The sequence below is a fragment of the Aulonocara sp. 'chitande type north' Nkhata Bay genome, linkage group LG17 (assembly GCF_057382095.1).
Source record: "Aulonocara sp. 'chitande type north' Nkhata Bay isolate Kocher_YH1m ecotype deep benthic linkage group LG17, A_spYH_male_GT1.1, whole genome shotgun sequence".
Classification (NCBI taxonomy): domain Eukaryota; kingdom Metazoa; phylum Chordata; class Actinopteri; order Cichliformes; family Cichlidae; genus Aulonocara; species Aulonocara sp. 'chitande type north' Nkhata Bay.
The window spans coordinates 16998123-17014259 of NC_141360.1; the positions used below are offsets into that span (position 1 = coordinate 16998123).

At 40.6% G+C, this 16137-nt stretch overlaps 2 protein-coding genes across 6 annotated transcripts in view; both read right to left on the reverse strand.

Moving 5' to 3' along the window:
• The window catches only part of cdc14ab (cell division cycle 14Ab), a 39962-nt gene extending 31038 nt beyond the window's left edge, over nt 1-8924 (reverse strand). For 3 of the 5 annotated variants that reach the window (XM_086270199.1, XM_086270202.1, XM_086270198.1), the window contains exons 1-3: nt 7312-8924; nt 1381-1471; nt 814-889 (exon numbers count right to left, since the gene is read on the reverse strand). In XM_086270199.1, the coding sequence (XP_086126325.1) occupies nt 814-889; nt 1381-1471; nt 7312-7450 (306 nt within the window). In that variant the 5' untranslated portion in view covers nt 7451-8924. Of the gene's footprint in view, nt 1-813; nt 890-1200; nt 1265-1380; nt 1472-2701; nt 3112-7311 lie in introns of those variants that run through there. The other 2 variants (XM_086270200.1, XM_086270201.1) reach the window with 2 other exon arrangements.
• Nucleotides 8925-9503: 579 nt separating this feature from the next.
• rtca (RNA 3'-terminal phosphate cyclase) lies at nt 9504-14314 on the reverse strand. Its single transcript, XM_086270204.1, has 11 exons — nt 14149-14314; nt 13894-13994; nt 13246-13389; nt 12990-13113; nt 12343-12401; nt 12124-12265; nt 10693-10814; nt 10390-10448; nt 10075-10169; nt 9893-9997; nt 9504-9731 (listed from the first exon to the last, which is right to left on the reverse strand). Exons 1-11 carry the CDS (start codon nt 14197-14199, stop codon nt 9633-9635), a joined length of 1101 nt encoding a protein of 366 aa, XP_086126330.1. The 5' UTR covers nt 14200-14314; the 3' UTR covers nt 9504-9632.
• Between the last annotated feature and the right edge of the window lie 1823 nt (nt 14315-16137).

Below are 16137 nucleotides of genomic sequence, written 5' to 3' on the forward strand. Positions count from 1 at the left end.
ACCACATATTTTCAAAAGCGCTCCGACGTTTTCGGAGACGTCTGTTACCCACTAGCTCGTTAGCTAGGCGGGGGCAAGGCTAACTAGAGCCGTGAGAACACCGGACTCCCGGCAAATCGTTTTCAAACCCACCGCCGTCTTTCGCTAGTCAGGTTAAACATATATATAAGTCACTTAGATAACTTAAATGTTATTGTTTGGCTTTTTTCAGTATTTTATTTGTTCCTGAGTAAATCGGTTTGGCTGAGATTAAAGGTATAGTTTTTGCACAGCTAAAACTGTCAAGCAGACAGCTGATTATCAGAAGTGTGAGATGCTGGAGAATATACTCCGGTGTCCTGTTATATTTTAGAAAGCAAGGAGTTTATTAAACTTCACCGAAAGAATCTGCAAATTTCATTAAAAATTAATAAACTACCATCTTGTCTTTATTTTTAGTTAGCACAAACACTTCAAGCTGTAAGCTAATGATAGTTATATAAGACCAGATGCTGCTGGTGCAATAAGCTGTACGTCCAATGGATGATGATCTGATTAGTCGACTAATCGCAAAAATAATCGGTGACTAGTCGACTATCAAAATAATCGTTTGTGGCAGCCCTAATGACAAGAAGAATGTAATCACTGTGGCAACGTGCAAACAAAAAACAGAGGTTTGAAGTCAGAAGGAGGAGTGGAAATAAGATGACACAATCTCACAGCAGGTTCACTCACTGCCACAGAGTGAACCTGCTGTGAGATTGTGTCATCCTGCATCTGTCCTTTTGCATTCTGGGCATTCCTGCACAGGGTGAGGCAGCAGTAGAAACTCACCTTGAGCTTCTTGTTGAGCTTGCAGCAGTATCGGTACAACATGGCCAGGTTCAGAGGCCCAAAGTCTGCGTAGAAGCTGCAGACACAAAGGACATAGAATATACAGTCAGTCAGACTCCTGCTGGCTGAAAAGGAAAGTGATACAGAGAGTGAAAGTCTCCATTTAAATTCCTGAAGTACGGTATTTCTCCTGTAAAGGGGTCACGCTTCAACATTTTAACTGTCCAAGCAGGACTAACTTCTTTTAATGTTCAGTCAGGCCTCTAAAATTTCCAGTCATCAGCATCCAGAAAAGCACTCAGTTGCTTTTATCCCTTTTACTTCATTTAAAAAAAAAAAAAAAAAGTAAATAAATAAATAAATATTACACTGTTGAATGCATCTCACCTCTTTCACCTACTATGTGTGTGCCAGGTTACACATGCACAGCTCAAATCCTTGGTACACTCTTCAAATACAACATTAAACACACTCGTTGACAAAAGCTGGTTACAAATGCCTGGCTTTGCAAGTTGTATATAAAACACACATAGTCAGAATGCAGTGCAGCAGGTGTGATATACTTACTTTTCATACACAAACTCGTCATCAGTGCAGAAGTAGTGTGTGTTGGCTGTGCTTTTGGGTTTACTGCGTAACGTGGCGAAATACAGGCGCTCTGTTAGAGACAGATATGAAAGGCAGTTAGATTTGCTGATTGTGGAAATCACTGCCTTTCCATTGTATACCACAACTTGCTGATAAGTTTTGAACCTTCAACGCTTACCAAAAAACACACAGGTCAACTATGGGCATTCTGCTTCTTCTACTTTTATGTTGTGCTGTTCCTGTATGTCTACAACTCTGAAATGAGGGTTTAGGAAGCTCGTCTCTATGTAAAGAGCTTAGCTTTATTTTTATTTTTTTAAACCCACAAGAACATTGTAGTGCAACACAGTCTGGACTGATTATTGCTACAGTTTGATCTTCTGGAATTCTGAATTTAACTTCAGAGATTACGAAAGCCTAATAAAGGCAGCAGGAAAAGGAAAAAAAAATGGGGCAGAGTGAGCAACATTTTAGGTCCAAACATCTCATTCATTTCTGAAATCCAAACCTTAGTGATGAAGCATATTTTTCACCCTCTCATCCTTGTTTATACACTAGTATGAGACACAGACACACACTCATAAAAGATGGCATTGGTTTTGTTGCTATGTTTTCACCAGCTCTTTCGCTCTGCTTATCAGCTCTGAGTGATGCACTGAGTTATTTAGTTACACACAGTAAGCTTACAATGGATTTCAGAAAATTCGGTTTTTTTAGTTTAATTCATAGCAAAACTGATCAGTGTTACTGGAGAGGGAATACAGTGTAGAACTCAGTGTAGAAAAACGTTTTTATGCAATGCCTGCCTCTCCACAGTGACCTTTCTGTGTGCACGCTGAATCTACTCGTATACGACAAACGACAAGCTGTCATCTCTGTTTAAAACACGGAGTTGGCAGCCCTGGGGACTCCAAACAGTGCAGAGGATAAGGAACTAATCCAAGGCTAATTCTACAGAATGCTGCTGCTAGGTGTACAGCACTGTTACCCTCTTTAGAAGCATCGATGACTGATCAAATCTGAGAGGATGCCACAATCTCTATTTCAGCTCAGTAGGCGCTGAGCAAAGTTATCCATCAACATCACTTTATATAAAACCAGTCACCAATGGAAACAATCACTAACCTGCTGTGTAATGGCATAAAGTTGATTTTCTATTTATAGGATTTTACTTTTTTTTTTTTTTTTTTTAACTCGACAACTCCCAGTTCTCCGTGGAGTTGTGACAAATAGTTTAACAACTATGTATTGTGCTTTTTTTGTCCCCTTGTTAACTCTGTAACAATACTGTTAAAGTTACCTTTGATAAACTCAACGGCTCCCAGCAGCTCAGAGTCCTGGCTCATCCTGAACAAGGCAGACAGGATCGGGGACTGTTTTGCACCCGCCACCGTCACGGATCCGTCTAACGCCTGACCTGTCTCGGCTCCGCCTGCTATCTCCACAAACTTTTCTGAACTGCTAGCAGTTCAATAAGCCGTTAGCGGGCTAGCAGGCAGCTGAACAGAGTTTTAACTAAAGTTAGAAACTTTCACATTAGTTCCACACTGGTCTTTTCAGCTTCTCCCCTCGAAAATACTATCCTTTCTACTCATTGCTTTCTGTTTTATAACGACAAGTATTCTCAGCCTTCATATTAGCATGTTAGCACCACTCGACGACGATCCGACACTCTAAAACTCAGATTGCCTAAATCCCTCCTTAAGACACGTTACTGTAGCAACGGGAGCCGCTCCCATAGCAACGACAGCCAATCACCAAACAGAACATGCTGCCTTTCTGCGTTGCTTTCAAGTTCCACTGGGAAACAAATAACGAGGCCTTCAATCACTCGGTCTACTCGACTAGTATTTGATAAGCTGGAAAAAGAAAAAACTAGTTGGTTCCAAAAGAAATGATGTAAATAAAACAGAGCAACGATTTGCAAAGCCAAAAACTCCGTATTTTATTCACAAAAGAACACAAATTATATGAGTTAAAAATGAGTCAATGAGAGGGACAGTTCAGACTGAGCAACTTGGAGACAAAGTGAGAGAGACAAGATTGAGATGGTTTGGACATGTGCAGAGGAGGGAAAGTGATATAAGATAAAGGATGAGAGGGCGGAGGAAACGAGGAAGACCTCAGGGGGTTAAATGGATGTAATGAGCACATATAGAGGGTTGGTGTGACTGTCAGATTTATTATTCTTATTGAATGTGCCAATGCAATAACAATTAATTATCAGTTTTCTTCTTCTTCTTCTTTCCTTTAACAATTTGATGTGTAAGTTGTCTTTCAGATTTGAGAGATCTCCCACAAAAGTTATATCAGGACAGGCAACTCAGTCAGCAATTGTCTGAGTATCTTGAAAAGTAACAAACCAAGAGCAATCTCAGGCACACTTTATCAAAGAAACACCATTCAAAGGTTGTGAGTCACAAGGCTTTGAACTTTTCCATGTTTTTATATCTTTTACTTTTTTTCACAGTAGCAGTTTAAAGTTTTATGACGCATTTGATTGTTTTCAAGAAATTTTCCTCTTGCAGTGTGATAACATCTATCACTATAATAAATAATTAAATATAAATAATATTCATTATGATGGATTTATGGTTCTCTCAGACATCCAACAACCTTGGCCATTAAAAGCATTCACAAAACAGCTTCAAATTTTAAGCTGAAAATCAGACGCAGAGGGTGTCTTTATACTGTAATCATGTCCACGTTATGCACACTAGGTAAGTACTGCTACTCGCAGTGAAAAATGTTTTCCAATATGACTTGTTGGTATTACTATGTCACTATCTCTCTCTCTATCTAAATCATTATGGCTGATCTTGTGAGTGTGTATGGCAGTCAGCATGTGACATTGCTATCTGGATCATTCAAACAGCAGCTTAAAACCCCTTTAAAGTAAAACCGCACCTATATTGATGTCACTTATCTGAGCTGATAAAATGTGCACATTACATGAGTACTACTGTTTAAACAGAAGGTGTTTCAATGTGCTTGCCTTTCAAAGTAAAATCCAGTTAACAGTAAAATGACATTTTAAAATGTTTCCAGCTGCCTTTATCACTCTCAGACCTTTACGGGCTGAAAAATAATCTCTACGTGTTGTTTCAGCTCTCAAATGATTTTAGCCAAATTATAAAAGAACTTAAAAATAAAAGTTCAAAATTACATAAGCTGTTTTTAGGGGTTAAAAGATGATTTCTTTATAATATAAAATAAGTGCATTGAAGTACAGACACTTGTGCCAAAAAGTATACTGTGATAAAAACTGAAGTATTGACTTAACTGATTCAAGTAAAAGTGAAAAAGTATGGGCTCTGAAATGTACTCAAAGTAAAAAAAATAAAAAGTAGCTCTTTGGAAGACGTTTCTACCAGCCATTTATGTGCAAAGCTAACTGAACTATATTGATAAACTAATAAAACTATGATATTACATTGGAATACAAACATTTTAATCTAAATCCTAATTCTAATAAAACAGAGAAAAAGAAAGGGAATTATTTTATTTTTTTTAAACGGTTCTATTTGCTGTTGCCTACATTGTAGATGGTGAGTCTTCCTCAACACCTAAACAGAAAAATGAGTATGGGGTTAAAGTGGGATTCGGTAGGTGCGGGGATGTTAAGAATAACTGCGGTGGCTCAGCGTGGGGGCAAATATCACAATACAAAATGATTTCTAATGTGGGTTCCAGTATATTTTCTTTGTGTTCAGGCTGTGATTGGTTGACCCGTGCTGCTGAGGCTGCTCACAGGTTTACTGCTCTTTGTGGATTTACACAACTGAACGGAACAAGATTCGAGCAACGTGCTTCGGGACTTTCTGAACCAGTTAATCTTTGTCTTCCTAAATGACATACTCATCATCTCAAAGAACTTTATAGACCACCACGACTATGTTTTCCAGGTACAAAGACAGCTAGAAAACAGACTGTGTGTTAACATGAGACAGGTGCGTTGAATCTGTGACTTTTCTTGGTTTCATTATCAAAAGTGAAGGTAGACCTAGCCAAGGTTTGCAACCATTTGACGCTCAGCAGAGATGGTTTTCTTTGACACCTCTACTCAGGTTTACGGTTTAGGAGCAGTGCTCTTGTAGCAACGGAAAAGCAAAATGCATCCGTGTTGCTTTTCCCTGCTTTTTTTATTTGTGCCCAAAATAAATCTTCAAGTTCTCCACCTGCAGGATTACTTAGACCTGTTCTCCACCTGTATATGCATTGTCCCTGGATTTTGTCATTGGGTTGCCTCTGCTATCACTTAACAACGTCATTGGAGAATCGATCTCCAAGCTGCTCATTTCATTGCTCTACTCTAGCTCCCTACAGCACTACAAATGAATCAACTACCGATCGACCATGTGATCCGCCTCCAGGGGATACTTGTTGTCATCATCTCAGACAGTGGCCCTCAAGTCACCTTGAGAGTCTGGAAAGAGTTCTGCATTGCCATTGGGCCAAATGTTAGACTCTCATCTGGTTTCCAGCTGCAGACTAATGGCCAAATCGAAAGAGCCAACCAGGAGCAGGAAGCAACCTTTGGTGTGTGGTATCAACCAACCAGTATCAACCACTGCAACAGGTCTCACCCTATTTGAGGCATCTCTTGGTGACTGCCCACCCTTGTTGCTGTCTGAACAAGGTGAGCTTACAACACCATCTTTGTTGCTGTCTCCAAATTACAGCGGTCCATTTTAAATTTAGGCCATTATCAACTCTGTTTCTATCCTCTGTTTTCAGCATAATTGCTCCAAGAGCACACCGATGACTCATCCAGGCCACAAAAGAACCCAAAACATCTAAAGAACTGCAGACCTCGCTTGGCTCCGTTAAGGACAGAGTTTATAATTCAACAATAAGAAAGAGACTGGGCAATAGTGGCAGCCGTGAGTTTCAAGAAGAAACCTGCTGCTGAGCAAAAAGAACACAACAGTTCATCTCACATTGGCCAGAAAACATCTTGATGATCCCAAGACTGTTGGGAAAATGTTCTGTGACTGATGAGACAAAAGATGAACTTTTTTAAGGTTTGACTGCTGTTACATCTGCCATAAAACGAACACAGCATTTCATAAGAAGGACATAGCAGCAACAGTTAAACATGGTGGTGGTAGTGCGATGGTCTGTGGATGCTTTGCTGCTTCAGGAACTGGATCACTTGGTATAATTGGTGGAAACATAAATTCTGCTCTTCTCATGCTCAAAAACCCTCCAATGAGGTTGAAGCAATTCTGCAACAGTGGGCCAAAATCCAGCACCACGATGTGAAAGACTCATTGCAGTTGTTGCTGCCAAGGGTGGCACAAGTTTTTAGGTGTAGGCAGCAGTTACTCTCTCACACAGGTTTGGGTAGCTTTTATCTTTGTCTAATATTAAAATTTGTTTAATATGTGAAACATGTAAGTGCAATGTAAATAATGAAATTCTGAATGCAATATAATTTCATTGAAATTAGATTTCTTCCTCCAGCCAAATCCAAGACATCAGCATTTCTGGATAAACAAAGGTAACCAAGGTCAAGGTGTTTTGAGTCTATTATCTGTAATTAATGGTAAATCCTCAAGCAGATGACCAAGAGACGTGTTTGTTATGGGGCTTAGGCCTCATTTAGTCAATAAAAAGTCATATTTATAGATAAATATGAAAAAGAATATGTCATTAAAGTTACAATAATGAGTCCCTACAATAAATAGGAGTTTCTATTCTTTTGTTTTTCCTATGTCTTTCCTAAGTCAATCAAATAGTTTCTAGAAAATTCTTTAAACTATTCTGTGTGAAATGTAGGTGAAATGATCCTTCCTCTGACCTCAGACTGAGTTTGTGGTAAAGTTTCCTGCTGTATTTGTATTACAGAGTAGTCCTTTAACTTTCATTGAGCATCTGTATGTATCCCAATGACGACTTCAAACTCACCTGCGATCAATGAGATCCACACACAGTTGGGAGCTGATCCTGATCCAGGTCCCGGCCCCGGTCCTTGTCCAGGTCTGGGTCCTGGCTGGAGTATCAGAGGGTTGACCTGGTGGGTCCTCCAGGACCCGGTGTCTGCCATACTGCAGGGGAACAAACAGACTGTAAGGGTACAGCTGAAGGAAAGAGGTGTCAGGTGCCGTGGATTGGGTTACCCCTGGTTCCAGAGGGGACAGAGGTGTGAGTTTACAGCCTCCTCAGGTTTCAACACACATTCTGAGCTGGACTTCCTGCTATGCACACTGTACATCATGTCACCTACCGCAGGTGAGTTAGAGGGGCAACCAACACAATAACTAATGACATCACGGAAACAGGACCATAGGACACAGGAAGTCCAGGTCTAGAATAGTCAGGAGCCAGTTACCCATTTAATCCGCAGCACACATTCAGTTTTTACATCAAAAACACTTTGATGCTATTTGGGAAGAAACTGCATGGGGTAGAAAAGCTACAAAAATATTTTAAAAACCCTGCCAATACCTAACCATTCAACCACCCACATAATACACAGTGAGTAACATACGTTTTGAACACGTCACCAGTTGTCTAAGTAAAAATATTTCTGAAGGTGCTATTGATATGAAATTTTCACCAGTTTTTCAGTGAAATTTTCAGTACCAACCCATCCAATTCACACATGGAGAGAAAACCATAGATGTCCATAATTTAATTTATGCACAATAATGAGAAATGACACATGGCAAAAGTATTGAAAACATGAAGAAAGAGAGATCCAAACAGGCATGGAAAGTCATGGCCCAAAGCCCAGAGAGCTGGGCAATGTGGATGTGGAGCACTCTGTGGAACCTGAGGAACAGGTGGTGTGAAGAGTTAGGGTCATCCCCTCCTGCCAGTTCTGGGGGTGACATAAAACTTAAATAACTAGAAAGACACCACAGGCCACAACATAAGATAAAAAAAAAATTCAAAAGATTTGCTGAACACAGAATAAAAAAACACGGCTGATTTGGCCAAAACAGCCCCCTCGTACAGCTGTAAATCCTCCTATTAACAACTTCATCAGTGCCCGTAACAGTACCTCACTTTATAGACATGTACAGCTCTGTTGTACTGATAGAACTTTGTTTTTCTTTTTGGTGGACTGATTTTCTCTCTTATATCAATTTATACACTGGATCTGCACACAAATATCTATAAACCTCCACTCACAGCTCCTACACAACAACATAAAGCCACAGCACAGGGCTAATTGTAAACGGATTGGCTCTTACATAGCACTTTATACAACATCACATTCACACACATGCATCTACATCAAAGCGCTTCCTACTATTCATATGAACACCAGGATCAAACCACCAACCCTGTCATTAGTCGGTAACCTGCTCTACAACCACCCCAACTGAGAACTTCCTCCTTTGTAATCCCCATATCTGTATTAAGCTTCTATTTGCCATATTTCAGATCTCCTGTAGGTGGGACAAGTAAACTGGGAATGCCGTACATTTGCTGAATGAATTTTATTTTGGTTCGGGAAGCACAGCAGTCATCTCTTCCCAGTCAGCCTGTACGCTCATCTGTAGAGGCCCGATACATCGGTTCATAGTGGGCATGCTTCCAATGAATGTAGATTCTGAGCAAAAACCATTGCTTTTAAGAAATCATACTGAAGGTTGCGCAGTAGTTGAATTGCAATCAGTTTTATGATGAGCTTGAGCAAAGCATGCAGATAAAGATAGAACTGGAAGACAGTTTATTCATTTTATTGGTCAGGTTATGATTACAACTCAAAACTTCATATGTAGTGGTCACTGTTAGATAATCAGCAATGCTGATGTCTGAACCGGACTGACAAAGCCTCTCAAAAGTCTAACTACTACACTCCACATAAGTGTTAAATAGTCCTGATCCTTTAATTGCAATGACCCTTCTTTGCTGAGGGTTTAATTCTCATGCAAAAAGCCAAAATCTCAATCAAGGCTATGGATATATGAAAATTTTCAAAACTGAACAAAGAAAACTCAAATTTGACAAAGGAGGATACTGACCAAAAAGCATAATCCCAAATCTGCTTTCAGTCAAAGAGCAACCAAAGAACCAGGAAAGTGAAGTGCACATGGGGAAACATTGGAAATCTTTCCTTGGAGCAGTTAAACACAGGCAGAAACATGTGAACACAAGGAGGAGATTTATTTATTACAGTATTTCTGGAAAAAACCCTGAGAGACAGAAACTAAGAGGGTCGGCCACGTTTGGAGCAGCTACCGAGCGTGGGGTCAGTGTGTGCACAGCGTGTTCTGCTACAGGTTGGGGTTCACCGCTCCTGATCCTTGACATTCGATGATGTAGGTGATGTTTCTGCTCAGCTCGTCTTCGCACTTTGTTATTGTGAACTTTGCCTGCAAATACAACAGCACACAAGGTTAATGACTGATCAGCTCGACTCAGACCCGAGGATGACACCAGGACAAGATAAAGAAGCAATATTAAAACTGAAACTGTGACTCGCGAACAGAACAGGCACCATTTGGGTCAGTCTTGTGCTGTAAGAGTTTCTGACCTGAGTCAGCTGCTCTGCGATGTGAATTGCTGTCTGTGTGTGTAGTGTCACAGCACCGGTTCGAATCCGAGACGTTCCCTTTGCCAGCGCCATGAAGATAATGAGCTGCAGAGGAGAGTCAGAGTAAGGTCAGAGTAAGGTCGCAGAGTGTGTGTGCGCGTGTCGCTCTCTCTCACACTCACCTGGTCCTGCAGGAATTCGTCCACGCAGCCATTGTGTCTGATGTTTTTCAGCAACATCTCAGCAGCTTCAATACCCACTTTATCTGCATACACACCTGAAAAACAAAAATCCCATGTACTTGAACATCTGCACTGTCAAAGAAAAGTCACTGTTTCAGAACATCAGCCCAACAAGCATTCAAAGCATGTTTGTTTTCAAAGAGGGGGGCATGGGGAAGTAATGACTTCATATAAATTACATTTCTCAATGAGGTGTCAACATTTATCACATTACTGCAGCATTGCTGCCACCTGCTGGTTCGTGTGACTCCTCACCTTTCTTTCCCAGTGCTGAACCAGCAAATATGCAACCTGTAGAGGACTCGGCAATGATTCTGAAAAAGAGGTGGAAAAGCAGTCAGGGGGCTGATCCTTTGGGGAGCATTGGCAGTTTTAAACCAAGAGCTTCATAGCGTACGGCCTCTTAGACCAGGTTTCACAAAGCTATAACTCCTCTTCATGCTGAGGATTTTAAATGATCAGGACTCTGGCCAAATGCTTTTCCTCTTTTCTAAAGTTCCAGAACATTTTTTCTTCCTTGCGTGCCAATGCTGAATGCATCGTATGTTCAGAGCTTACAATATTCCATTTCCATTCCCGCAGGCCTTTTCCTTCTCTTGCTGTGGCTGGATGTTGATGTAAAGTTCTTTGATTTCCTTCCTGATGGTTCGAACAGCAGCAGCTGACATGTCTTTAGCCAACTGTAGAAAACAAAAACTACAGTCAGCTCAATAAAGAAAAGCATACCTGACATTTTCACATTTAGTTTTACAATAACAGACTACGCAGCACCGGACAATACATTTCATTCGAAAGTTCCTTAACTAAGTTTAAGAAAGTGAATCCATTTCCACAGAAACCTTGGCTGCATACAACCTTGGCTACAGTGGCTCTTCTTAAACAGAAGGCAACAAATCAGAGAGGTTCAGATTTTCTCTGTATGTTCCAGGCACAACTTGTCCTGGCATCACATATGTTGCCCATATCTTTATGTCATATTATGTTATCTTGGCATGTACCGTTTGAAAGGGCAGCATCTCCTAAAGCAACCAGACACTCATCCAGTGTGCTGTTTGCACTTGAGATATAGATGAGAGGCTGGCACTCCCCAAAACTCCAAAACTCTCTGACCACTGCTAATTTGTCTTGCATCACGATTGTCTAAATGATTCCCCCATAACAACATGGAAAATTTGTGAAGTCACATGATGGTCTGAAATTGTCTGACTAGAATCTGCATCCCATAAACTGCTGGTAGATTCATTTCTGGGTCTTTGCACAGTACAAGGGTTAAATAGCACACTGTTCATCAGGAATTCAGTGCAGTTGTGGAAGATGACAGTTAAGTGCTAACTATACTGTTATGCACTGTCCCCACTGCTGTTCTGCACAGGACTCAAACCTAACGCCAATTCATCGCAAAGAGTGGATATGTTTATATATTCAGGAGTGGAGTGCACTCCTTAGCCAGGTGGAGACCGAACGACCAAGTCCAACACTAGGCTGTTGGGTCTCCAGCTGTCCGTGTCCGCAACAGACTTAAATCAAGGCTTAAAGTTGCCATCTTGGACTCTAGCTGGTGATGTCAGTCCTTATCCTGTTCTGAAGCCTCGGTGAGCTTTGTGTAGCTCAATATAAACAAAGTGAAAGACTGTATAAAAGATGGACGTAGCAAGGTCATCACATTAGAGTTTCAAAAAAACTGACGTTAGTAGGAGGCCTCACTGTGAAACTGCTTATTCATTGGCTAGCCATTTTTGAATGACAAGTCATTAGCCAACGAGCTAATAATGAGCACAAATAATCCTTTCTGAAACATAGCATGTGGCTAAGACTAGTTAATTAGCAGTGACTGTATTATCAAAAAAAAAAAATAACAAAGAAGAAATTGTGTACCGGCAAATTAATGAAAGACTGGAAAAATAATCCAGTACACAAGAAAAACAAAAACACAACAGTTGACGCAGTAAAAACCATAAAATGAGTAATGTGAGTGAGTGTGAACTTTACTTTGAAAGGTAGAACTCCAGCAACATAAGCTCTACCATAGATCTTTGTGATGTTTCCTCTCTCAGTCATTGTGACAGGCGTCAGCTCTTTGACTGGATTCACCGTCACCATGACCTCACCTCCACCTTTAGGGTAGAAACCCCTGATACACAAATACACAGTCAGATACACACAAGTACTCCAGTAACATTTCAACTCTGTAGATCTTGGTACACTGACCTCATTCTGATGTCACAGTCAAAATGGACTCCAAACTTCTCCACAATGGGTTTGAATACCTGAAGACAATTAAAAAAAAAAAAAAAATACAATCAAATGTAATATAAAAACAAACTCTATAAACACACACTTAAAGTTCTCTGCTTTCACTTTCACTGGAAGTGCATCAAGTTAGGCACTAACTGAAGCTCTGAGTCAGTTAGCAGGGTAACAGACTGTGGTAACCCGAAGTTTCTCTCTGGTTGACTAATATCACAAGCCCATCAGTAAACTCTGTCTTATCCCTTTCTACACATTTGATCTTCACTTTCTGTCTCATAGGCCACATCAGATTACTGCTGAATAACTAGATTTAAAAGTCAAATAGAACTCCAGCAACATCTAATGAATATTAGACTTGGGTGGATGACCACTGACAGCATAAAAAGTTGTGTTCTATCAAACTTTAATACAGTCTATGGAGGATCAGCGTGGTCCAGGCAAAATAAAGTGACTCTTTCCACTCTAAAGGTAAACATCATGGTCCATACTGACATATTATACTCTTCAGTGAGTTGGATTAAAACGGAGACTGTGTTCTTGGTATTGGGGTACCAATGATGATTTCTTTGTCTGTTATAGGGCTGCGGTGTGTCTATGTCGATTACCTTGATAGTGTAGTCAATCTGAGGAGCCATCTCTGCGTTGGTTCCTCCCTTCAGACAGAGCTGTGAGGCAGCATCGGCATAAAGAGCACAAGGCAGAGCAACCTGCAGCAGGAGACACACACTCCTGACACACACACAAGAAGTGATTATATATAGATGTTTAATGTTTAAAACAAAAACAATCAATAGCTTTTGTATTACTGCCAGATAGCAGCTGGTTACATAGTAAGCGATGCAGTCAGTGGGTCAGACTTACCCTGCAGTCTGCGTGTCAGCCGTGTAGTTCCCAGCCCGGGTTTTACCAGGAGTCAGACTGATGTCAGTGGAGCCAATGCTGGCTCCTTGAAGACTGCCAGAACACAGATCTGAGACCAGCTGCAGGCCGGTCAGGTGCTGTGGTCTGCACACAATTGATCAAAATGTTACGATTTGAAATTTCAGAACTCTGTTCTTTTACTGGGACTTTGAGGGGGCTTGTGCCTCCAACTTTTTAAGAACGAAATAGAAATGCACACGAAAACGTCGCAAATAAAATGCACCGAACAGTAATCAATAAAATCTAATTAAGATAACTGATTAAAAGCCGAGGAAGTTCTGCGGCACAGAGTCGTGAAGGTTTCTGCTGAAGCTGCTAAAAGTCGTGCTGTGCAGACTGAAGCTGAAGGTGACAGATGGTCTTCTTTTCACACAGAAGCTGCGTTTTTAAATCAGCTGAGTCTCAACAAAAGCACGCAAACAAACCGGGAGGTATTTAACTAATCAGCGTTCACACGGTAGAGCAAATAACACCAATGTAAATAAATCGGACAATCGGTTGTTTTTGTTAATACTTTTAAGTTAACCGATGCATCAACTTTAATGAATAGGCTAACATTAGCCTGCTAGCACTGAGCTAGTAACTCACCTCAGACCCGGCGTGCTTCTGCCGGCTCGGATTTTAGTGATTTTGATGGAGGACCCGATGATGCAACTGAGCGCCGCCGAGACTCTCAGGATCTGTCCGCCCTGCACAGAGCAAATGAAGGGGAAACAGAAGCGACATCAGCGAGCTAAAAACCGCCTGCTGTCCGCCGCGCTAGCATTGTGCTAGCACATTAGCGGCGGGGAAAGCCGGCAGCTTTTCATGTGATCACCTCCCCAACATAAAGTGAGTACTCACTCCTTCCATCACGCTGCCGTCTATCTCCACAGCCTCAGAGTCCATCTTCATTCAAAACAAAAAATTTTTTACTCGGATGCTGTTGCTCAGCTCAACTCCAGGTTCCCGTACTTTTCCCTTGTGTTTGTTCTTCTTCTTCTTGGTCTTTATCAGCGGTTGACAAAGAACGAATTGGTGCATTACCGCCACCAACTTGTATGGAGTGAGAACTAGAATGACGCTTCAGGATTGGATGCTATTATACAAATGGGTTTGTCTTAGATACCTAATTAATATGGCGTTATTTTTGTAGAATAGTGGCACAAAAATAACGCCATAAATTATGACCTGATAACTTTTACTTCCTGGGTTATTTCTAAGTAAACAAATTAAATCTAGTTTCAGTTTCATTCTATTTGGGTTTTGAATCAGTTGTCTTCTTTCTTTCTCATACTCCTGACAGTATAATATTACATGCTCTACTCTCAGCACCCCCACAGTACTTACATTTTTATTGCAATGTTTCCCTAAAATGCATGGTGTATAATTTAGCCCAGTGCACCTTAATATGAGACGTAAAATGATTGCGTCTTCTCTACTCCTCCTCCCTACACTTCTTCATCTATAACCGAATGACTGCAACCACTTCCATTAACTTTCAAACTAAAATGAAAAAAAAAAGTGACCACACTAAAACAGTTTTTTTCTTTCCTCCAAGTGGTGGAGTAGAAAACATGATTTTGTTTATTTACTAAAATATTTTATCTGTAGTTTATGGAATACAACATTTTCCAGCCATTAACTCTCCTCAGTTCCTTTCAAATTATTTTACAGTCCTATTGAAAAGCTGTACAGAAGTCTTGACCCCTTCATCCGCTGTTTTTTTACATTTTGCTAGGACAATGGGAAGCTGGTGCAGCAAATGGCTGAAACATGGGCAAACATGCATGAACATATAAAACAGAGTTTGTAATGAGCTTGAAAGCCAAAATTTGGTATGAGCACCTTTATTATACTCTCTTACTATCCTAGGCAGCTTTACTGTAACGTCAATGAAGATTTGAACCAAAAATTTCAAATGTGGCTTCATCACTCTTCATGAGACCCATTTTTCAGTTCATTTCTTGTGTAAAGTACTTAGGAAAAGAGTGGTGCACCAAGAATATGAAGATGACCCAAAATGAATGCTGGGATGGGGTGGGCCACAAGGGATACACATGAGCCATCCTTCAAATCTGGGCATTTGGAGGAGCCTTGGAATTTGGACAGTCTTTGTTGAAATGCCATACCTCTGTGATTTTAGCTACTTTGTAACCTTTTTCTAAAGCTAAAGTAAATGCAGGGATGGGCCACAAACCAGTCAGAGCTCTTTGCTCATTACCAAGATTACATCACAGGCTGCTCACTGTTTTGTGAAAATGTGTTTTCAGATTGATTACCGCCATTTAAGTTTACCCTGCTGGAGCTAAATGTATTGCTAAAAACGGACTGTCATGATGAATGTGGCTGATTGTTACTCTCCCTCTTTATGCTTTTTTTTAAAACTCAAATAATAATAATAAATAAATGTCCAAAAAAGTAAAAAGAAAGCTTAGTTTTTCTTTTGTTGTTGTTTTTTTTTTAATCAAATACAAAACATTAACTTTCATGATATGAAGACATTTTATTAGAAAAGATCTTCAATGTATAACTAAAACATGACAAATTAACAACAAAGTAAACAAACACTAATAAACTGCGACTGAAAGTATCTTAAATCGGTTGGCTGAGGCAGCAGCAGGGAAGCTCGGACCTCCCTCTAACCACCTCCTCCTCCGGGGAGCCATCGAGCTGTTCCCGGGTCTACCCCGGCCCTTCTGATGGACATGCCTGGCTGAAACACGTTACCCAGCAGGCGACGGCCTTTAGACGTGGAGGAGTAGCAGCTCTACCAGTCCGTTAGTGGACTAAGAAATCAGTGTCCAGAAACATCGCAGATCTTACTGATTCTAAACGTCAAACCCCTTCCTC